Source organism: Oncorhynchus keta, chromosome 4 (genome assembly GCF_023373465.1).
Source record: "Oncorhynchus keta strain PuntledgeMale-10-30-2019 chromosome 4, Oket_V2, whole genome shotgun sequence".
Taxonomy (NCBI): Eukaryota; Metazoa; Chordata; class Actinopteri; order Salmoniformes; family Salmonidae; genus Oncorhynchus; species Oncorhynchus keta.
In genome coordinates this window covers 56,617,419-56,639,974 of record NC_068424.1, presented here as the reverse complement: position 1 = coordinate 56,639,974, position 22,556 = coordinate 56,617,419, and the positions used below count along the sequence as shown (strand labels likewise).

The 22,556-nt window shown below is 39.8% G+C and overlaps 2 protein-coding genes across 5 annotated transcripts; one reads left to right on the top strand and one right to left on the bottom strand.

Annotated features, from left to right (window-relative positions):
- Window positions 1-8,314: 8,314 nt before the first annotated feature.
- On the top strand, window positions 8,315-10,532 carry lbx2 (ladybird homeobox 2). The gene is made up of 2 exons (XM_035770349.2): window positions 8,315-9,088; window positions 9,784-10,532. Exons 1-2 carry the CDS (start codon window positions 8,764-8,766, stop codon window positions 10,242-10,244), a joined length of 786 nt encoding a protein of 261 aa, XP_035626242.1. The 5' UTR covers window positions 8,315-8,763; the 3' UTR covers window positions 10,245-10,532.
- Window positions 10,533-13,756: 3,224 nt separating this feature from the next.
- On the bottom strand, window positions 13,757-21,562 carry pcgf1 (polycomb group ring finger 1). Of its 4 annotated transcripts, none has more exons than XM_052510974.1 (9): window positions 21,347-21,562; window positions 20,444-20,553; window positions 18,821-18,973; window positions 18,614-18,685; window positions 18,416-18,518; window positions 15,787-15,832; window positions 15,448-15,534; window positions 15,050-15,130; window positions 13,757-14,578 (listed from the first exon to the last, which is right to left on the bottom strand). In XM_052510974.1, the coding sequence occupies exons 1-9, from the start codon at window positions 21,430-21,432 to the stop codon at window positions 14,528-14,530; spliced, it is 789 nt and encodes a 262-aa protein (XP_052366934.1). In that variant the 5' UTR covers window positions 21,433-21,562; the 3' UTR covers window positions 13,757-14,527. The 4 variants fall into 4 exon arrangements, with proteins under 4 accessions (XP_052366934.1, XP_035622020.1, XP_035621999.1 ...); XM_035766127.2 differs by having other exon boundaries at window positions 20,444-20,549; window positions 21,346-21,553; XM_035766106.2 differs by lacking the exon at window positions 21,347-21,562 and adding an exon at window positions 21,144-21,335 and having other exon boundaries at window positions 20,444-20,549.
- Window positions 21,563-22,556: the final 994 nt, after the last annotated feature.

Genomic DNA, 22,556 nt, shown 5'->3' with positions numbered 1-22,556 from the left:
CTCCCATGGTACAGAGTGTACTCAGAGAAGCATTTATCTTCATTCACAAAAATATGTGCAGTGACACTGTGGATATGAGTCCCAGTTCAGTCCAAATTAATTATCGTCCAACAAAAAGAACAGATGTCACTAAAATGTACACACATTTCTGTTATGTTTTGAATAGGTAGTGTGTGTTAGTATAGTTATGGAAATATGGAAGCTTTCCATGTGGGCATTCATTCAGATGTTTGTAATGACTGACTTTCTGGCTTCTTGTTTGAAGAGTACCTTTCTGACTGTTTAGTTGTATTCACAGTTCCATGAGTCATATATACTACACAGCAGTATTACTACAAGCAGCTTCAACTTTTCACTGTCCTTCTATTTTGTTTTCTTTTGCGCATTACTTTCTACAGCTATGAATGGATAGAGTATATTTGGTATGTGATGTTGTTCTTGAGGCTGTGTATGTTCAATATTACTTTTTCAATACTATTTGAGTTAGCTTAATCTTTAGCGCATCAACTTTGGGTTTTGGTCTCATGACCCAAACTTTAACCCTAACTGTAAACCTAGTGTAACGGATGTGAAACAGCTAGCTTAGTTAGCGGTGCGTGCTAAATAGCGTTTCAATCGGTTACGTCACTTGCTCTGAGACCTTGAAGTAGTAGTTCCCCTTGCTCTGCAAGGGCCGCGGCTTTTGTGGAGCGATGGGTAACGATGCTTCAAGGGTGACTGTTGTCGATGTGTGCAGAGGGTCCCTGGATCGCGCCCGGGTATGGGCGAGGGGACGGACGTAAAATTATACTGTTACACTAGCAATAAGTCCAATAAGTCCTAAACCTCAATAAGTCCAATTATTTTGCTAAACGTCATTATGTAAGGTTGCGAGATCAATCCCTGAGCCGACAAGGTAAAATCCATTGTTCTGCCCCTGAACAAGGCAGTTAACCCACTGTTCCGAGGCCGTCACTGTAAATAAGAATTTGTTCTTAACTGACTTGCCTAGTTAAATAAAGGTTCAGTAAATAACCAAATAAAACACAGCATGACCGTTTGTCCATGAGATCAGGTAGGCTTTATGTTGGGGTCAATTGACCAATCTGAGCTCTTCCAATTATGAGTCTGCTCCTGTGCTGAGGTTGTGAGCATGTCTCAGTTTAACATTCTAGTGTGAAATAGGCACATAACACCTACTGCATCTGTCGTGTGTTTGCCTTTTACATTTAAGTCCCTCTTATCCAGAGCAACTGACAATCCGTGCAGACAAAATAAGGTTAACAACATCAAATTTGTTAACAACATCGATACACAGCTTTATCTACATTGAATATAATAATGAATGATTAACTCCAAAGATCATGGAAATAAGTTGAGTTTTTTTGGGGGGGGGGACAAAACCGTATATCCTAATTCATTCAGTTTTGGCATTAATATTTGTTTAATTGAACTTCGTTCAGTTTATCAATGTATGGTTATTTATCAATGTGTGGATCATTATGGATCATTTCAAATGCATCAAATAGAAATGATCTTTATGGACGACAACATAGTTCTGCACATCGTCCATACAGGATAATGCTACATTATTTTGTGAGCAATACTGTACATGAGAAAACAAAACCCTGAAAATGGAATCAGACCATGGTTGCTCACCCCACATCTAACCAATAATAAATGGCTTGGGCTCAACCGCTCCATATCTTCTCATCAGTTGGCGTCCATTTGGGGGGACAGTGTGGGTCCTCCCTTTGATCTGTCCCACTTCCCTCTGTATTAGTCTACTGGTGCCATGTTCAAAGGAAAACATCCATCAAGATTGCTCTGTGTGTGTGTGTGTGTGTGTGTGTGTGTGTGTGTGTGTGTGTGTGTGTGTGTGTGTGTGTGTGTGTGTGTGTGTGTGTGTGTGTGTGTGTGTGTGTGTGTGTGTGTGTGTGTGTGTGATTGAAACATGAAATCTGTAATTGTGGGTACAATATGTTACAGTACACAGTGAATACTGAATAGAGCCAGTGTCCACCCTTTAGATTGAGGTGATTCCACATGTAGTTGATTGATGAAGAACATTCTACTACAGTGTATTGAGTGGAGACATCAATTCAGACTATCTTCTGGAACTCACAGGTGTCATCCGGAAGAAAAGAACAGCCAATTTATGGGCTATGAATTTATCAAAAGTAAAATCAAAAGTCTTATAATTAAGCAATAAGGCCCGAGTAGGTGTGGTATATGGCCAATATACCACGTCCGAGTGCTGTTTCTAGGCACGAGCATTGCGGAGTGCCTGGACACAGCCCTTAGCTGTGGTATATTGGCCATATACCACAAACTCCAGAGGTGCCTTATTGCTATTATAAACTGGTTACCAATGTAATTAGAGCAGTAAAAATAAATGTTTTGTCATACCCCTGGTATATGGTCTGATATACCAAAGCTGTCAGCCAATCAGCATTCAGGGCTCGAACCACCCAGTTTATAATAACTGATGTAATGTCATTATAATATAATTATATAATAATCATTATTATAATAATAACAACAATAATAGTTTAGGCCTATAATCAGCTATTTACAAAATATGAATATATTTCAAAGTGTTTGTCTTTGCAGCAGGACTTGTACAGTTAGCTCAGTCTAACCTATTAGTCGTGTTTGCCATTATGGTTAGTTTAAAGGTGCTTAAATTGTTTCTGACCATTACAGGCTAATAAAGCCTATTATGGCCCACGGTGCAGATACATGTACTAATGCAATGTAATCTTCGTTAAGCCCTTCTGGTCGGGCGCTTGGCCTCCCACATCCTTCTTTATGATCTTAAATGGACTCCAATGGAGCATTACTGTCGAACAACACCGCTTCCCGGGGGGTTTCAAGTTCTGTACGGCGAGAGAAAATCAACTGTGCAAAGGTGATAGGGCTGCGAAGCGGTTTGGCCCTGCGCGTTTGGGGTTCCGCGTTTGGAAATCTAAACATTTGTCAACCCTGTGGCTGAAGGGAGAGAAAAAACAACAGGTACTAAACACCGTGGAATATGACACTGTCAAAGGCGATGCGCAATGTAACAGCCTAAGCACCTAAAGGCCGACGTTTACGATTGCTGTTGTTTTAGATGCTTAAGAGAGGGTGCTTGAAACCGGGATTCATGTTCTTCTCTCTATCCCTACACACGTCAAACCCACTCACGCACGCCTACAGAGAGAATGGATGGAGATATTTTGTCTCCAAGATTACGCGTCCACCTTGCCTGTCATGTACGCGCGCACTCACAAACCTCCACTTTCTCCCTCCCCATTTTCACACACACACAAGCGCGCGCGCTCACACACGCACACTGCAGGGAGTTATTCTTGCGCTCACTCACTTTTTCTCTTATTCAGGGGTGGTGATGATGTGTTGTTTACTAGGGCTAGGGTACCCGTGATTATCGTAAGAACGCACGAGCAACTCAAGATCACATATACCCGAACTATTGACAGTAGTGTTTCCTTGAAAATGCATCATTGCTTAAAACGATCGCTGCGTTCAATAAAGCTTGCTTAGGCCTTACATGTTTCGGCCGGTGCAGAGAAAATAAAGGCAGTCAATAATGATGTTAGATAACATTGCAAAAAATATATATTAATATATAGGCCTACTATCATTTTGAAGGGAAATCGCCTGTAATTCGCTCTCTTGTTACGTTGGTCAACCTTGATTCCAGTAGTGACAGAATGTTGTGAATGACTGCATTATCATTAGTAGGCCTACCATTATTTTTCTTTGTTGAAAATTATAATAATATCAATCATTTTAATAATAGAAATAATATACTTTTCTATTTACAGTTTACAATTGAAAATATTGGTTATGAATTGTTATGCCTATAAAATAATGATCGAATGAGGAGGTGAAAGCCCACAATATCACAACAATTATTTCGTCTTTATTACTGCTTCATTGTGTAGCATCTTATAAAGCCCCAACCCATTTGCAATCAAAATGGTTGACTACTGATATTTTGTCAACGTGCCCTGCTGGCATTATACCATTTGATCAATGCAAGCACTTTATGGACACACTAGGACTAAGGTAATGTCATTAGAAGGCATACACATTGAAGTCACTACCCTCCTCCCCGGCACCACATCAGTTTATTGTACTGAAGATTGAACCTCGGTCATAACGCAGCGTTAGGACTGTTGTAAATTCAGGGCCTGCATAGACAAATATCTTATGTTTCAACCCTGTATGCCCAGAAAATCACAGGACCTCTAGGGATACAAAGGGGACCAACACAACTGTTGCGAACTCAGCAAGCCCTCTATTTCACAACAAGTATATACCACTCTCATGTGTCACCATAACTCCCACGTTAATGTGAGTGTTCCTGTATCATGTTATATTTAAGTTGTTAGTACAGCTGTTTTGTTTTGCAACAGGAGTCAGTAACGATTATAGCAAGAAGGTGATGAATAAACCATAATAGGTCTAGCTACCTTAAGGATATTCAGATGTGTCACTCGACACAGTAGTATTGCATTGGGCGCGCCACGTTTCAAACATTTTTGTAAAGACCAAATAATATTGCCGATGAGAGATTATCAGTCTATGATAATTGTATTTAAATCATGGGACAGAGACCAACAGAGAAAACGTATAAATAACCGAATCAATGCACCTGCATATGTTATGCTTTAGCACAATTTGGTAGAACTACAGTATGTTTCTCCGGTTTTACTAGTTTATTGGACGTAATGGGCCAGGGTACTTTTATCATTGCTCGAATATCTTCAAAGCAAGACAAACCATGCAGTGCAGCCTAAATAATCAGAAAATCAACATTCACAACCAACTGTTTATGTTTGCAGTTATTCAAAGGCCAGTTCTAGACTATTGGCGATGATATTTTGATAGTCTGAATACGTCTTTCCAATAGCCAGCCCCAACAAATCTTCACTGTACCAGGAAAACTGAAAGGCCATGAGCAATATGTGACCTATCCGGGGACCATGCAGCTCTGGGAAAGGGGACTGACTGACTGGAGATAGAGCTTTGGCGAATATAAAACACAACTCCCAGAAGAGTTAATGATTGATGATGTCAGGTGTTCTGTTTCTAATTAACGGTTAAATTAAGCCAAAGAAAACCTTTCGAATTAGCACTGCTCCGCTTGACACCGTAAAGATCATTGGAAACATGTTTGGAAAAGAGATATCGGTGGACTTATCTTTAGAACTATCAATGCTTGCCGCGTTTGAGGGAAATATAACACTCCATTCATTCCATCGCTCCATGGCTCGTTTGCCCTCCGCTGTGTTCTTGATGGGCGTAGAGTGCAGCTGTATCTCTTTCTGAAAGGACCCTATGATATCAACACCAACGTTACATTCTGCGTTTTTTCCTGAATGGGCCGAAACTATGAATTGCTCCAAGTCTGTTGGCATAAATGTCAATATTTTTCATCAAGACAATATTAGCCTATGACATCAATAAGCATGGGTGGTTCGTTTCCAATTCCAAGTTCACCTGTATATAGAAACATATGTTATGTTAAAGGCTACTGCGATTGTAAAAGGTTAGCAAGGGTTATTTTCCAGGTAGAGTTGAAATATAATAACACGTGGAGAAGAACAGTATTATAATAAAATCATTGCAACCAAATAGCCCTGCTAAATGGGATCCTTGTGACCTCCCTACCCCCATTGAAGTCGACATTTTAAATGGTTACGGTAAGGGTTAAGTTTCGGGTTAAGTAAGGGTTGTGGTTATGGTTGAGGTTAGGGGTTAAGGTTGGGTTCAGGGTTAGGGACGTCCCAAAGATAGCACTGACCGCAACCAAATAGTAAAAAAATAAAAAATAAATAAAAATGAAATTGTTGATCGGCAACAAGACATTGGTTTATAGTTATCAAGCTGTAGTTTAAAAAATATATAAATTCGATGGATGGCCTAGGCCTATAATTCTATTTCACTCATCATTATTTGAGCTAGGATAAATCCTACAACAAGTCATGAGAATAAGCAACACATTAATGACGTTAGTGTGATAGGCCTACAGATGTGTGTTATTTTACGAGGAAGAAAATGTTCATTTTACAAGGCCCAATCGATGCATCTAGCTGAGGGAGGCTGTACCTCCATTGTATTGTATAGCCAAAACCACTTTGAAATGTTGCAACCTCAAATGTTGTTTGTAGTCAACAGAGCCCTTCGAATGAATTATACATATTTAATCGGAAAACCTCCCTCTCAATATTGCTAAATGACATGCAAGACAGCGGGTCTCCATCCAAGCTAATAGAATCTCGTGCTGTTTTATAACTCCTATGCTATTTGGCCTGGTTTCGTCCCTACACGAATGTCACCATATGGGGTTCTTGGCACGAACAATATGGTGTTTCTGCAAGGTTCTATTCACTGTTAATGGTTCATGTAAGAAAGACATTTATCATTTCAGTCGATTATTACAACGCAATGAAATAATCGCACCATTGGACATTAACAATAGTGTACCTCGGGTTTGAAATAGATAGTTGATGTTGTTGACACGCACGGTAGGGATGTGGGAATAAGCTCAGAATTGCCACCTCCAAATCTAAAATCTTTCTACCACACTGCTGAGAGAGCACGGTGTTAATTTGCTTAGTAAAATACATTAAAAATAATCCTCCAACACTTTGTAAACATGTCAATCGAATGTTTTTATTAGAAAAAAAATATGGTGAAAAGCATTATATTCATATGCTGATATTGTCCTATTTCATTTAGGATAGTTCCCTTTTTGCGATTAGCCTAATAGGGTACAAATACGCATTTTATGATAGCCTACGTGTGCACCATAAACAATCAAATGGAGCTGGTTTAAAAAATATGTAATACAAATTGTAAACACTTTTCTCAATATATTATATTTGAATAGGCTAAACGAAAATACAAACAACATTTCGCTATGTGCATGCAGATCAAATTCCTTTCGAAGCACATTGCTTATTTTGTCATTGCAATTATTGAAACATATGCAACATAGCATGATGGGTATTTTTATACCTCAGATTGCCGTTAAACCCATTTCAAAAATCTTTGTAACGAACTATTAATGCGTGCATATTCTACAATAGGTGTTATTGTGTCAAATGAAGTAGGCCTAATAGTCTGCTCAATGGATAAACAACACACACAACCAACCTGATCCTGGATGCTTTCGAACTGGCCCCCTTTTCATTCTCTGATCTACTCTCTTACATGGTACAGCCCGGACATCATCAGAATTTTAATTCACATCATTAACGATGGGAAGAGAATGGCAGCGTGACAACTCTTCTGTGTCTCGTCTCTTTACCTGCAAGCTAAACAGATCACATAAAGTATTGTCACTGGCCACCGCGTCAGATTTATCAGCATGTTATTCTAGGACATTTTATGGAACATTATAGTGTAACTCAACACTGTCCTACAATGCACTATTTATCTCCTAATCATTCCCAGGTTGTCTATTTGGCTTGCTATACGGTTACAGGAGATAAAAGTAGGCTGCAGCCATTGTTTTTTTAAAGCACCGATAGCTGATGTTCAAAAAAAGGATGAAGGATTCAAGGGTTAACGGTTTATCGTAGTGGTTCCTCTGCCAAAAGATCCAAAAGTATAAGCTCACGACAGGAAGGATAATACATGTCTATGCTTGTTCTTGAAACTTAATGGGCATGCTAAAATGTAATGTTAATAATTATGTGGGCTTACTTTTGTAAAGTTCTAAGAAAACAATTATGTTGATAATGTAGTAATAACATATACAGTCCTGCCTATCAAAATAGTAATGCATTCAATAAATATTAGTAATATTGGACATTAGTAGCCTAATAATAATGCACATTTGTCACATTGCAAAAGTCATTTTACTGCATTTGAGTTACCTGCGTTAGCTTACTATATTGCATAATTGAAAATTAGACTAACCGTGCAGTGAGCAGTTTGATGTTGCCTACCCTGTTCAAGCTTTTGGGGTTGCTAGCACTCACATTATCCACCAATCCTTTTGTCTCCGAATCATAAGTGCCTTCAAATCTCTCGTATCATTTTGTATGATTAAGCTACAAGGGTGCCAATAGTGCCGTTTCTTTTTATATCACTCAATTAGGCCTACTGTGTACCATAATAATACAGAGTTGACCATTATACACAAGAATGCTTATGGCATTGTTTAAATGAACATCAACTCCCTTTCCAGTGGAATACACGGAGAGCATGTTGCCTGTGGGAAGGAGGGGCGGAAGATACATGAACATTTCAAGCCATCTCCCGCTCCTCAAACATCCCCAACATTGCTGAGGCGAAACTCCTCCTCTTCTCGCGTCCAATTAATTATAATGGTCTGGCCCTTTAAGACGCAGCAGCGGGTCAGCAAGTAGTGTAGCTAGTGTTTCTCTAATTGAACTTCGCCCAATCAACAATAACTCGTTAGCGGTTACTTGCTTTTTCTTGTTCCTTGAGACAGCTTATTCCTTGCAGGGAATCGCCCCCAGCCAGTACAGTTATACTTTCTAAAGATCTCCATGGAACTTCGCAGAGGAACTGTCTCTCTCTGCAAGGAAATACGATTTGGTTGCCTGTGAAACTGCAACCTACGCCCGAACCATGGTTATTTTGGAGAAACATTTTAGAAAAGTGTAGTTGCATAATTCGACTGAAAGTGCTAAAAAGTGGGCTGCGAAGAAGACGACAATTGAAGGAAACACTTGTGGACGTTTGAACGACCATTTGAATGAAATAATCAGCCTTTGTCAGCAGTAATTCCTTGGGACTGCAATGACCTCCAGTAAAGACATGAAGGCAGGCTCGGTGTTGCAGTCCAGCGGTGAGGAGAGGAGACGGGGTCCCTTGGACCAGCTTCCACCCCCGGCCAACTCAAACAAGCCTCTGACGCCGTTCAGCATTGAGGATATCCTAAGCAAACCCTCTGTGAAGAAGTCCGTTGCAAATCTCTGTCCGCCGAGAGTTATTGAAAAAGTGTCCGGCTCAAATGCAGCAAGGAACGGTATTAGCACTCCCTCTTCGCCGTTATGCGCTCTGGAGGAACTAGCCAGCAAAACATTTAAAGGTCTGGAAGTCAGCGTTATACAAGCAGCTGAAGGTAATGATTCATATTCAATATTGACATAACGTTTTAATATTTACATTTACAGATTCAGTGAGTGATTGTATTGCCTAAACATGCATAATCATCGAAATAGCCATTGGTGATAACCTATCGTGTCAACTGTTATCAAACGTTTACAGTGAGTGTGGTTCTAAAGGCATTGCAATATGTGTCAAGCTATTGCCAAGCCTATTCTGTGTGATGTTATCTATCCCTGGCTATTATTTCATAGTTGAATTTTATTTGTGCGATACTTAACAGTAGGCTATAAGGAAACCTGCCATTTATTGGGGTGGAAAAGGAGGCCTCTAAACTGACATGTTCTATTGTGCTTCCTGGTTTAAAATTTAATGAAGTGTCAACGTTTTATAGGTTGTTTTATTGGGTAGCATGTTATTTATTTCAATCCTGATATTGATAAATATTTTAATCCTAATGGTGCGTGGACAGTGTAAAACATGAATCTGTTATTCGTTGCATATTGTCTCTATAGAATGCTGTACCCAAGTTATTACCAAACCATACCCAAAATAATAATAACAATTGTTTGCAACTGCTTTACATATTCGATAAAACAAGACTTCAATTACAACGCTGCTGATTCTATTATGGCACACTTTAGGACACTTGTAGACATATTGTTCTGATATTGTTTTGGAAAGTGACTCTGTATTTCCGTTTCCCTAAAGGCCGTGAGCATGTAAACGCCTTTGGACAGAGACAAACCTCAAAAAAGAGGAGAAAGTCCCGGACAGCTTTCACCAACCATCAGATATATGAACTTGAGAAGCGCTTTTTGTACCAGAAATATCTGTCTCCGGCCGATCGAGACCAGATTGCACAGCAACTGGGGCTAACCAATGCTCAGGTCATCACCTGGTTTCAGAACAGACGGGCCAAGCTCAAGAGAGACTTGGAAGAGATGAAAGCAGACGTGGAGTCGCTCAAAAAAGTCCCACCACAAACCCTGCAAAAGCTAGTCAACATGGAAGACATTGACGACCTGCAAGGAAGCTCTGGAGCAATATCCCCTAGCATCTCCCCGTCGTCACAAGGACACGGAGCATTTCCTCAGTCCCCCTCCTCATCCAGAGACCAAACCACGGACGAATTCTCAGAGGAGGAAGAAGAGATTGAGGTGGACGATTGACAGTAGGCCCATGTTTTAAGAAAGCGTATTTTTCAAAACTTTTGCACGGATATTGACGTTGATAGCAGTTAAACTTTAAAGGAAAGTTTTCTTTCTCCTCTTCTCCATTTTAATTACATTCATGGGACTGTAAAAGCCTTCTAGATGTCCCCGTTTCAATTTCACCCATTTATTTGAGGAATACATATTTATTTCAATAGGTAATGAAACATACCTAGTGTTAAAGTATACGATCAAGACCGCAAAGTACGTGTTTTTCTTCTCTGTGTATGTTTTTTTTTTTTTTGGGGGGGGCATTTTTAAACTATTCATCAGTTTTCAGCTGCTAAAGGACATTAAAGATTTTCAACTCGAATGTCCCCAAGTTCAGATCCAATTGTAACTTTTAGAATGCCCATGTAAGTGGAGCGTAGGATCAATCTCGATGTACATTTTATTTTAAAAAACAAAGTGTTTCCAAGCAATAGCAGTCATGTAAAAATTAATTATCAATATCTAGTGAAACATATGCCAAAACTTTTACACGCTATACGTTCTGTATATAAATTAAATAACGAATGCCTAATTTTATTGTACCATTCTATTTAATCAATAATATGTAAATAAAGGGTATGATATTTCATGATAATATCTGCAATTACCTCTGTCTCGATGTGTATTGGTTTAGTCTACAGTTTGTGACATACCACAATGGCAAGGCAACATTTTATTATCGTGAACATTTATCTAGAATTGAATATTGTTTTCCTTATGCTAACATCAAAATATTGGTTATTACACGTGATTTCAACATCTGAATATCCTTCTGTTGATTTAAGGCCTACTTCTCTTTGTGTGGAAAGTGGCTTTCTGCGTAAAGTTGCACAGTCAGCGGCAGTTAAACAAGCTCTTCTTTTTACTCCCTCCCTGACAGTTGTCACAAGTTGGTAAGGACCCGGGGCAGCAGAAAATAATGTTGCGACTACTCCACTGCCATATGGTTTAAGAATGGTCTTTAACACAAAGTGGTCAACATGATTGATTAGGTTAACCCGCCTTACCGTACATAAAGTTTTTACTGAGCCGGCAGCAATAATGGCACGCATCTGCGTCTCTAAAAATGGGTGTGTTTTGGAAAAACGACCATGAATAGCAATTGATTAGCATGGGGTTCCTAATGAATACATCTCAATAGGAGGCAGTGGAAATAGGAGGGTTGTTGCCTTTCTCCCTCGCATCCTTGCTGTTCTAACTGCAGTCTGCTTGAATATCTCTCCCCACCTTTGTAACACTTGTAACCAGATCAAGGGAGTTTCTTCAGACAGTGCACACAATTGGTGTAATCGCTTGGAATCGTTGTGGTTGGAAAGTCAACTAGATTTTTATAGGTGCATTGTGGAGTGACTCAGCCAGACCTTGCCAGATAGGCCTACAGGTTTTTTTTTTCTAGGTTTGGGTAAAGAACAGTGTGACCCACAACGCGAAATAAGGCATCTGATTCACTGCTTGCCTCATCACACACATCACTATATTTTGAAAGGGAAACTATTTAGCAGTCTACATGAACAACAAATGTTACAGAAGATTGGATAGAAATAATGATACATAATTGGTATGTGGCAAATAAAAACAAGCTTTCGTTTACATGTCATTCGATAATATATGTAAACTCCATATTTATCACGTGGTTACCTTAGTCTAACAACGTTAAATGAACGGCTTTCATTTGATGTTTTTCATACAAATGCAAGAGGAATGCTGGAATATCTGTACCGCAAAATAGAATAATCAGTCTTTCCGGAGGCAGTCTTTTGTTACAAATGCTCAGATCCATGTGTTTAATCAAATGTCAGCTAAACGAAGAAGGGCGAAACGTGTGAATGTAATAATTATTTATAATATTAATGTATTAACAATTAAATAACCAGAGCAATACTTATTATTACAGATAAACAGGTTACTTTGTGCTAAACTGGTCAAGTCTTACATGGGCACTTTACATTGTCCCTAATAATTCCTGTGTGTTAACATAGTAGTTACATTGGCAGGTTCAGTGTAATTACAGTGGAGGTAGGCCTACACATTGTTAGGCTTACAAATGTTTTACTGGAGGGGTGGGTATACTACAAAGAATATCAGGGAGTTACCCAGCTAACTTGCCTAAATAATGTGAAATAACCTTTCTAATTTGGGGGGGGGGCAGTTTGTTTAGGCCTACAAATCTTATGCATATGCAATATCACCACTCCCATAGCCCATTATGTCATTGGCCTGGCACCACTGTTCTTGATGGTTAGTTAAGGAATGTACTCACATATGCACATTCTATGAAGTAGGCTATGTACTTCTGATATCAATTTTGAGATGGCACTTCATGTAATTTACTTGGAGACTGTGGTACAATGTGTACTTTCTACTAACAGTACTTCAAAGAATTCAACAAGTGGTAACTGCACGGTGCCTAGTGGTGCATGTTTAATGAATCCCAAATAAACAAGTAATAGGTCATTATTGTATCATTACAATTTCATATACTTTAAGTAAATAGCTGGTAATCTCTTTAGAGCATACAGTGGATATGTATTGCTCGACATAGTTTTACACAAAAAGATGCCCATTGATATGGTTACAGATACCCATCAGTTGGTTTTAAAGCTCAAATATACTGTGCTACAAAAGATTACATGGAATGTATGGTGTGTGTAAACAAAGGCCATGACAGAGTAACATTTGACTCAACGACACAAATCATCCTGTATGACGGAGTAATATTAGACACACAGATGGCATGAGAAAAATAATTCTAAACAATGTCAAGCAGCACCATAGCAGCTCCACTGATAATGGCCCTCATGGGGATGGTCTCTCCTCAGTCAACCTAAAAGTGAAGTAATGCGTAGAATGAATAAAGTCTGCCACCTAGTGGGATGTTATCACTTAATGAAGAAAGAACATTAGAACCAGTCATTAAAACAAAGGTATCTCTGAGATTTGGGTGTAGCTTTGAGAATAGTGAGTTAACATCGATTCCCAACGCTGGCATGCCTGGACATCAGCTGCTCCTATCCAGCGTGATTCATCAGCACAAACCATAAAGGGGCTGTAAAATAGCATCAAGTATGTACAGAACATCAGTTCCACTGTATATAGTACAGTTCATGAGAGTTTAGGCACTTCTAAGAACAAAAATATTTACCAGAATTTAGAGGTCAGTGTTAGTTTTGCAGTACTCCAATTTGATCATTCCGGACTTGCACCACTGAAACTTCAACTAATAAATGACCATTTTAGTGACAAGCTTTAATTTTCTGGTCTATAAAAGTGTACATACTTTCACTCCATTAATCAAATGCACTAAAGCTCCAATGCTTTTATTTGAGGTTATATCTTCCATAACTGAGTTGAGACAACATTGCACAGTTCCATTGATAGTTGCTTCCATTCCATGTTGACTTCCCATAATTGAACATAGCAACTGTTTAAAAAAAAAAACAGATAATCTCCACAGATAATTGTAAAAAAAACTGTACATGTCAATTTTCAAATATTTATTTTAAAAAATACAAAACAAGCAAAATATGTACACACACTATTAAAATAGAATATATTTAATACAAAATATATACAGCTGCTGAGGTCATTAGAAAGGGGGAAGTCCTTGCCTGACATCTCACCCCAAATGTAATTCTGAGGCCGGAAGCAGTGCTTTGTGAGGATTCTGAATGGTCAGCTAGCTAGCAACAATGAAAAGAGTTGCCGTGTGGGGAATCATAGGTGGCTCGTTTCAGCTAGTTTTATCTTGTTCTTGATACCATGTCTTGTTTTGAGGTTTGACTGATTTCATGTAAATGCTAATGGTAAAAATTCACTAGCTAACCAACAACTAATATATGAAGAGAAGTGCTCATTGTTTATTTAAAACAAATTTGCACATGGAGACTAGTTTACGTGTCAATCTAAGCCAACCATGTCTGTTTTGCCCCATAGTCGCACACACGTCGGTTGTTGCTAAATAACCAATGAGTCTATCGTTCGCTACATACGTTCAGTCTGAAACTGCCATCCTAGAAGTTGTTTGTCTGACTTCAAAATGAAGGCCTTTGTACAAAACAAATTCAGCGATTGGATCATCTAACAAAGAGTAGCAAAATTGATGACATCTGGCCCAACTCCTCAGTTTCTGGGACCAATAAGAATGTGTGTGCATTCTAGAAACTGTCGGGGGGGGCAAACCCAAACTCATGGTGGACAAGAAACATCAGATGGCCGGAGTGATGTGGATGGGTAGCCAGGCAAGAAAAGTTCTATCTTGTCCTTTTGTCCTTAATAGTGTAGTGAAGGACCAACGGTTGAGCCTGGAATAATAAGAAACAATTGATTACATGTAATCCTACATGAACATAAATCGAACTAATCAGATAGAAGCTCCCAAATCAATTATAACCCTGTTACAGGATTTGAGGTAAGTCAAAGTATTTTCTCTTCTCGCACTACAATTCATTATTTGGATTTATGAAGGAATATGTACACAGATCAACGTCAGCATGATTTAACTTTTTAAATGTATGCACCATTTGTCTTACCCTCAAACAATGTAGTTTTCTAAGTAACATACAATTACTTTCTTCTTGTGCTTAGAAAACATGTTTGAATTGAGAGTAACATTTCCATAGACATTGTATAATTTGAAGTCACTACAGAATATTGATTTGGAATATTATTTCCTTAAATTCAATAATGCTGTTTCCACCGCAGAACGTCCAAATGGAAAAAGTTAAAGTGTAAAGGAATTCAGTGTGAAATTGTTGGCTCAACTTGGGAGGTACCTTGCCAAACCAGTGAGAGATCCACAGCCGTTTCATGGTCATGTGATCTGGAAGGGACTCATTATTGAACAACATCTGGATCTGTGATGAAATGGAGACCACACAGTGAGGACAAAACATGACAACTGGTCCTGGGTCAACTGTACAAGCACCCATATGCTCCATTTCCAGTTCTCTGAAACATTCACATGCAACTAACCTGTGTATAATATTCAAAGCACTCGACTGAAAAGTTGCACAACAAGGGATTATCTAATAGGCTACACTTTTGTAGTCATAGGACATGGTTCCTGTGTTGTCGTTTTGGACTGTTTGCAAATAGGTACACTGCACATGTACTGTAAAATGGTGCTGATATGTCCCTCTTAAAATGTAGTCTTCCTAGACAATCAACTGACCTGGTGCTTCTCCACATTCAGTCGATGACACAGCACTTTACGCAGGTGTCTCACCTCGGCTCGGACCGAGCAGCGCACAAACTTCTGCTGCAGACACGAGGCAGAGCAACATTACTACAACTCCAATTCCACACGTGATTCCAAATGATTACAGAATTAAAATGGATATACCCCCCAAAAATGTGGGCAATTCTACTAGGGACTGACAGATACTCAAATTAAATACAATTGCAAAAGCATTGCTTGTGGAGACCCGATCCAACCAGAACAGACCACTGCAAGTTAAACTAACAGAGACCTCTGGTGGTATAGTGGGGTTCCATTCCACACACGACTTACATGAAGAGTCAGTTTGGTCTTATCTTTTTTTTCAGACAGAGATGAACTGTAGGGACAAGAGAGTACATGATTAAGCATGAGACACTGGGAGGGATTTTAAGGGGCATTTTGAACGGAAAGAATTTCAGGAAACATTTGTGACCGGGGTTCTCATTTTAAAATGTGAATTTTACCGGCTATATCTAATAAAACCCATTTGAATGCCACCGTGTGAAGGTGAAGCTCGTTTCTTAGGAGTGCTCACAGCCAATCAGTGGTGTAGTGGTATAAGCTGTATACCCAGTTATTTTCCAGTGGGTATTGCATATACTCCTTAATCCCCACAATGTGTGTCAAAGTAGTGTAGGTATACACTATATCAATGGAACATGATCAGATCAGAATGTTTCTTAAAATGTTGATAATTATTTATTCGTTTTAGGCGCTGCAACGTGCAGTGCATTCAAAGTTTAGACCCCTTGACTATCCACATTGTTACATTACAGCCTAATAAAAAAAAATCTTCAATCTACACACAATACCCCATAATGACAAGGGAAAAACAGAAACACCTTATTTACATAAGCATTCAAACCCTTTGGCTACGAGACTCAATTGACCTCAGGTGCATCCTGTTTCTAGAACTTGGGAGTCAACATGTGGTAAATGCAATTGATTGAACATGATTTGGAAAGGCACACACACCTGTCTATATAAGGTCCCACAGTTCATATCAGCGCAAAAACCAAGCCATGGTGTCGAAGGAATTGTCCGTAGAGCTCAGATACAAGATTGTGTAGGGGATCAGATCTGGGGAAGGGTATGAAACTATTTCTGCAGCATTGAAGAACCCTAAGACCACATTGGCCTCCATTCTTAAATGGAAGAAGTTTGGAACCACAGAGACTCTTCCTAGAGTTGGCTGCCCAGAAACTGAGCAATCGGGGAGAAGGGCCTTGGTCAAGGAGGTGACCAAGAACCTGATGGTCACAGAGCTCCAGAGTTCCTCTGTGGAGATGGGAAAAGCTTCCAGAAGGGTAACCATCTCAGCAGCACTCCGCCAATCAGGCCTTTATGGTAGTGGCCAGATAGAAGCCACTCCTCAAAAAAAAGACACTGAAAGGAAGACCACGAATAAGATTCTCTGGTCTGATGAAACCAAGATTGAACTCTTTGGCCTAAATGCCAAGCATGTCTGGAGGAAACCTGGCACCATCCCTACAGTGAAGCATGGGTGGCAGCATCATGCTGTGGGGACAGTTTTCAGCGGGAGGGACTGGGAGACTAGTCAGGATCGAGATTAACGGAGCAAAGTAGAGACATCATTGATGAAAAACTACTCCAAAAGTGCTCAGGTCCTCACACTGGGGCAAAGGTTTACCCTCCAACAGGACAACAACCCTAAGCACACAGCCAAGAGAACGCAGGAGTGGCTTCGGGACAAGTCTCAATGCCTGTGAGTGGTCCAGCCAGAGCCCAGACTTGAACCCGATCAAACATTTCTGGAGAGACCTGAAAATAGCTGTGCAGTGACGCTCCCCATCCAACCACAGAGCTTGAGAGGATCTGCAGAGAAGATTGTGAGAAACTCCAAATACAGGTGTACTAAGCTTGTAGGGTCATATCCAAGAAGACCGGAGGCTATAATCACTGCCAAAGGTGCTTCAACAAAGTACTGAGTTAAGGTCTTAATACTTACGTAAATGTGATTTCAGTATTTTTTATACATTGCAAACATTTCTAAACCTGTTTTTGCCTTGTCATTGTGGGGCATTGTGTTTTAATTGGGGGGGGGGGATCAATTATAGAATAAGGCTGTAACATAAATGTGGAGAAAGTCAAGGGGTCTGAATACTTTCCAAATGCAGTGTACACAGAGGTAGGCCTATGTCCAATGTTACAAAATACCATTTGAAAACACCATTAAAGCGGTTTCATGAGCAGAGATAGAAATATCCCTTTATTCTTTTGAAAGAGGCGAGCTAAAGATAACTATGGTGAGTTGCTAAAATGACTAGGATAATACCTTTGGCTGATAGACAATGAAAGAAGACCCATAGTACATGAACACATGAGGTGTTCATCAAATAATTGCCTTCACATTTCTATGGTGGGATTTTGGTTATAGGCTACTTTGAAGCAAGGTAAGACATGCCTCAAGAAGTCAAATATCCAGGTTTCAACAGCATATTGACAAGCCAGCAGGACACATGCATTTTTCATGGCAGGCTATTATAGCTCAATAAATCATTGTCACCAGTTTGCAAAACATCATAAAATACTTAAACACTTCTGCCCCTGTCACACTGACTCACAGGCGCAGGAAACTCTGCAGGCCGGCACCAGTTGGTATGTTAGCGAGAGCTCAAGACAGGCAGAGTACATAGATGATGCGATTGAAAGACAATCTGAACCAATTTCCATGCAGAGCCAATTCAAACAGGATATATTCTAGGGTGGCAATGTTTTAATTTGTTGGCTTTTATGCATTTTTATTGGACAATAGCTGACAATTACTGGAAACACTGAGGGGGGTGTAGAACCAAAACTGAATTTAAGCACTAAGTATCAGTGATAATCCACCTGCGGTCTGAGAATAGACAGTAGGCGACTTACTGTAGTTGTGTCAAGGCATGACACTAAATCTTACCTTTGCCTCTCTAGACAAAGCGAGACCTGCTCGTCATATCTGTAGAAGTGGGCCTTGGAATGGTCAAAGCTGGTAAAAGGTAATCCTGTATCTGGTATGGAGTCTAGGGGTGACACACAGATACCATGTAAAAGTAGAAGCTGTAGATTGACAAAACATGAAGATAAAAATAATTTAATTAAAATCTAAAAGGCTTACCTTCCCCAGGCGGTTGGACAACTCTCTCAAGCCCACGCGACTGATAGAATTCCTTTATTCTCTTGTCTTCACCTGTTTACAAAGAACAGAAAATAAAGGAGTTAAGAGCGTTTTTCTAAGTAAACAGGAGAAACAAAATCAAACCATTAAAGTACTATGTAACAAAAATCAGAACAAGTATTATTGTATGAATTTCAATGTACTTACTTTCTTGAAGTCCTGGAACCAGTTTGTAGACAATGTCTTGCATCACTCTATCCAATTTCAGGTTCAATAAAGGCTGGGTTTCATGGATCTTTATGTTGCACATTGGACAATACTTGCTGGTTTGGAGGTATTTCACGATACAACTCTTACAGACTGAAATAGAAGCAGAAGAGACTTTGGCCATTAATGTCCCCGAAAAAGGATGTTATTTTATAGTAACATTAAAATGCACGATACAAACTTGTTTTATTACTATGTACACTACATGACAAAGTACGTGGACACCTGCTCATCAAACATTTCATTCCAAAATCATGGGCTTTAATATGGAGTTGGTCCCCCATTTGCTGCTATAATAGCCTCCACTCTTCTGGGAAGGCTTTCCACTAGATGTTGGAACATTGCTGCAGTAATTGCTTCCATTCAGCCACATGAGCATTAGTGAGGTTGGGCAATTAGGCCTGGCATTTCAATTCAACCCAAAGTGGACTGATGGGGTTGAGGTCAGGGCAGACCAGTCAAGTTCTTCCACCCTGATCAAAAAAACATTTCTGTATGGACCTCACTTTGTGCACAGGGGCATTGTTATGCATTAAAAGGAAAGGTTCTTCCTCAAACTTGCTACAAAGTAGGAAGTGTAGAATGTCATTGTATGCTGTAGTGTTAATATTTCCCTTCACTGAAACTAAGGTGCCTAGCCCAAACCATGAAAAACAGCCCCAGACCATTATTCCCCCTCCAACATACTTTACATTTGGTACTATGTATTTGAGAAAGTAGTGTTCTCCTGGCATCCACCAAACACAGATTTGTCTGTCGGACTACCAGATGGTGAATCTTAATTCATCACTGCAGAGACTGTTTCCACTGCTCCAGAGTCCAACGGGGTCAAGCTTTACACCACTCCAGCCGACACTTGGCATGGTGATCTTAGGCTTGCGTGCAGCTGCTAGGCCATAGAAACCCATTTCAAATTAAGCTCCCGACGAACAGTTATTGTGCTGCTGTTTTTTCTAGAGCCAGTTTGGAACTCAGTAGTGAGTGTTGCAACTGAGGACAGACGATTCACACGCTACGTGCTTCAGCACTTGGTGAGCCCATTCGGTGAGTTTGTGTGGCCTACCACTTCATGGCTGACTCGGTTGTTGCTCCTAGACATTTCCACTTCACAATAACAGCACTTAGTTGCCCAGAGCAGCTCTTACACGGCAGAAATTTGATGAACTGACTTGTTGGAAAGGTGGCATCCTATAACTGTGCCATGTTGAAAGTCACTGAGCTCTTCAGTAAGGCCATTCTACTGCCAATGTTTTTCTTTGGAGATTGCGTGGCTGTGTGCTCGATTTTATACACCTGTCAGCAACAGTTGACTGAAATGACAGAATCCACTCATTTGAAGGGTGTCCATACACTATATACGCAAAAGTATACTGCACTTTTGAAGCTAGAAACATAAGTATTAAGCTGCACTTGTGAATCTGTGTACGAGACCAACAAACTTTGATTTGTACGCATTCACAGGCAGTAAGTAGGCTAGTCCACAAGTCTATAAAAGTTAACCTATTTCTTAGAGAGGTAACTTCATAAACCAAAACATAGAACACACAGGCTAGGCCCACTTACATGTATGCAGACACTCGGTAATAGTTGTGGCATCGATGAAGTACCCGGCACAGAGATAGCACACTATGTGCTCGTTCAGGTCTTTGATCTTCAACTTCACTTCCTCCTGCAACAATATTAAGTTGCTATTGAAATCTCAAGAATATAAAGTATCCCATGCAGTTTCGTTACATTGTTGCTACTTGGTGTAAAGTTGTAAATATATATATATATATATATATATTTTTTTTTTTAAATAACAGAATGACGATATTCTAGAGGAGCCTGGTGAGTTGATTGTCGATTGCGCGTGCTCTTTTCCACTACTTAGAGCAGGTGGGTGTGTCAGGTGACTGCAACATTGTACCTAGTTATGATTGCTAACACAATGGCAAGTAACAGTGTAGCATCTAAATTTACGTTATATCTTTATAAAGTTATAGTTAGCAACCCAGTACGCTACACACGGAATTGCAAATATTGGACACAGGTAAGACACTCACTTACAAGCAAGGTTTGACAAGCCCGTCACGAGAAGCTAGCTAGCCTAGCAAACACAATTAGCTGCTACTAGTTAATAAGTGTAAAAACTTAAACATCACTGTCAAAATATTTTATCCATGCAAAACGCACATTAGTATTTTAACAAACGATGCACCGCGTTTCTAGTGTAAAACGGGGGGAATGGGTCGTTTGAACTGTACACATTTGCACGAATTACCTGCATTAGCTGCCCAGAACAACAACACGGGTAGACTTCCGCACACATGGTAGGCAGCTCTCTCTCCATCACTTTAGGGACGGGAGAAAGCGCTCGCATTGCTGCCTTTCCTTGTCGTAACTAGTTATGCGGCTAGATCCAGCCCTGATCAACTCAAACAATTCTCACTGGTCTATAGAGTCCGAAATTAATTGGTACCTACCTCATTTCGTAACGGGTCGAGCTTATATACGGACTGGAGTTGATTTCTTAGCCGCATAGCTATCGCCATTGGCCCTTGCTCCGCCATCTTTGGGAATTATTCGTATTTCCGGGTGGAAGGAGTGTTCAAGAGCATGCTCCAAGTCCGTTCTGTGGCTGAATTTCAATCATCTTTCATCGTGCCCTGCCCTCTAACCCTTCACTCGCTTCCTACTCTGTTTTCTCACTCGCTTCCTACTCAAAACTCACCATCAAACGTCAGTGACGTTTTTATGTGTTAAGTATTTTAAATAATAACACCTCGAAAAAAGCAGAACACAAATTACACAACGGTGAGTCCTGTTACTCCTCTTGCATCTCTTAGCATACAGCTTCTCACGATGGGTTGTAAAAGCTGCGTGTCGATTGCTATACTACTTTCAACAATAAATCATATTTGCATGGAGAAATTAAGTAGGCCTTACTAGTGACAGCACTGGCACCTTCTATGACATAAGAGCTCACTGTTGGGCTCACACACAGAAAAGTTTTTGAATAGCCTTGAATGGTAGGCTCTGTGCTACCAGTCTCTTGTCAGTAGATGGCACTGGAAGCATACGACTCAATATTGTTAGACAACAGCAACATTTATTGGGTAGAAATTGTCCGTGTAAATAGTTTTTCACGTTAGTTGTTGGCCAACATCTTAGTTTGGAGATTGCAATCACCACTACGGTTATAGAGCATAGGCTACATCCACAGGGGTAGGCTACACTGTGTGACATATTTAGAAGAGATGGTGTTCCCAGTATCAACAGTCCTAGTTTATAAAACTATATCAATTATGTCCTTAAATTTAACCAATTTTCCGTTAGGTGAATCTTTAGAGATCACCACTACACATTGCCTTTTAAAATATGTAATTTGTACCAAATGGAAAGATATTGTATGGTCACTTTGAGCGCAGGTTTGCTGTGACAAGTTTCAGAGAAGTAGCATCTATAAATAAAAAAAATAATGTAAGTTAACTTTTGAGTCGCTCCTTCATTGATGGAAAGTGCTCTGGGCTGTCTTGAATGTTTATTTAGAATTTGTAGTGAAATCCCCCAGTGGCTCTCTATCTGTGCTCCACTCAAATGTTGTCTTGAACAAAAGCTCATGTCTCACCCTTTGTAATATGTCAATGTTGCACTCATTCAAAATATGTGGCACATTGTCTCCCACTCCATGGTA

What these genes read in the sequence shown, in the direction of transcription:
- lbx2 (XM_035770349.2), top strand. Translation starts at nt 8,764, where the DNA reads ATGACCTCCAGTAAAGACATGAAGGCAGGCTCGGTGTTGCAGTCCAGC. An exon ending in CGTTATACAAGCAGCTGAAG is followed by an intron (nt 9,089 to 9,783) that starts GTAATGATTCAT and finishes GTTTCCCTAAAG; the next exon opens with GCCGTGAGCATGTAAACGCC.
- pcgf1 (XM_035766106.2), bottom strand. Translation starts at nt 21,242, where the DNA reads ATGCGAGCGCTTTCTCCCGTCCCTAAAGTGATGGAGAGAGAGCTGCCT. An exon ending in TACCGAGTGTCTGCATACAT is followed by an intron (nt 18,974 to 20,443) that starts GTAAGTGGGCCT and finishes CTTCTATTTCAG; the next exon opens with TCTGTAAGAGTTGTATCGTG. An exon ending in AGACCAAACTGACTCTTCAT is followed by an intron (nt 15,535 to 15,786) that starts GTAAGTCGTGTG and finishes TCGTGTCTGCAG; the next exon opens with CAGAAGTTTGTGCGCTGCTC.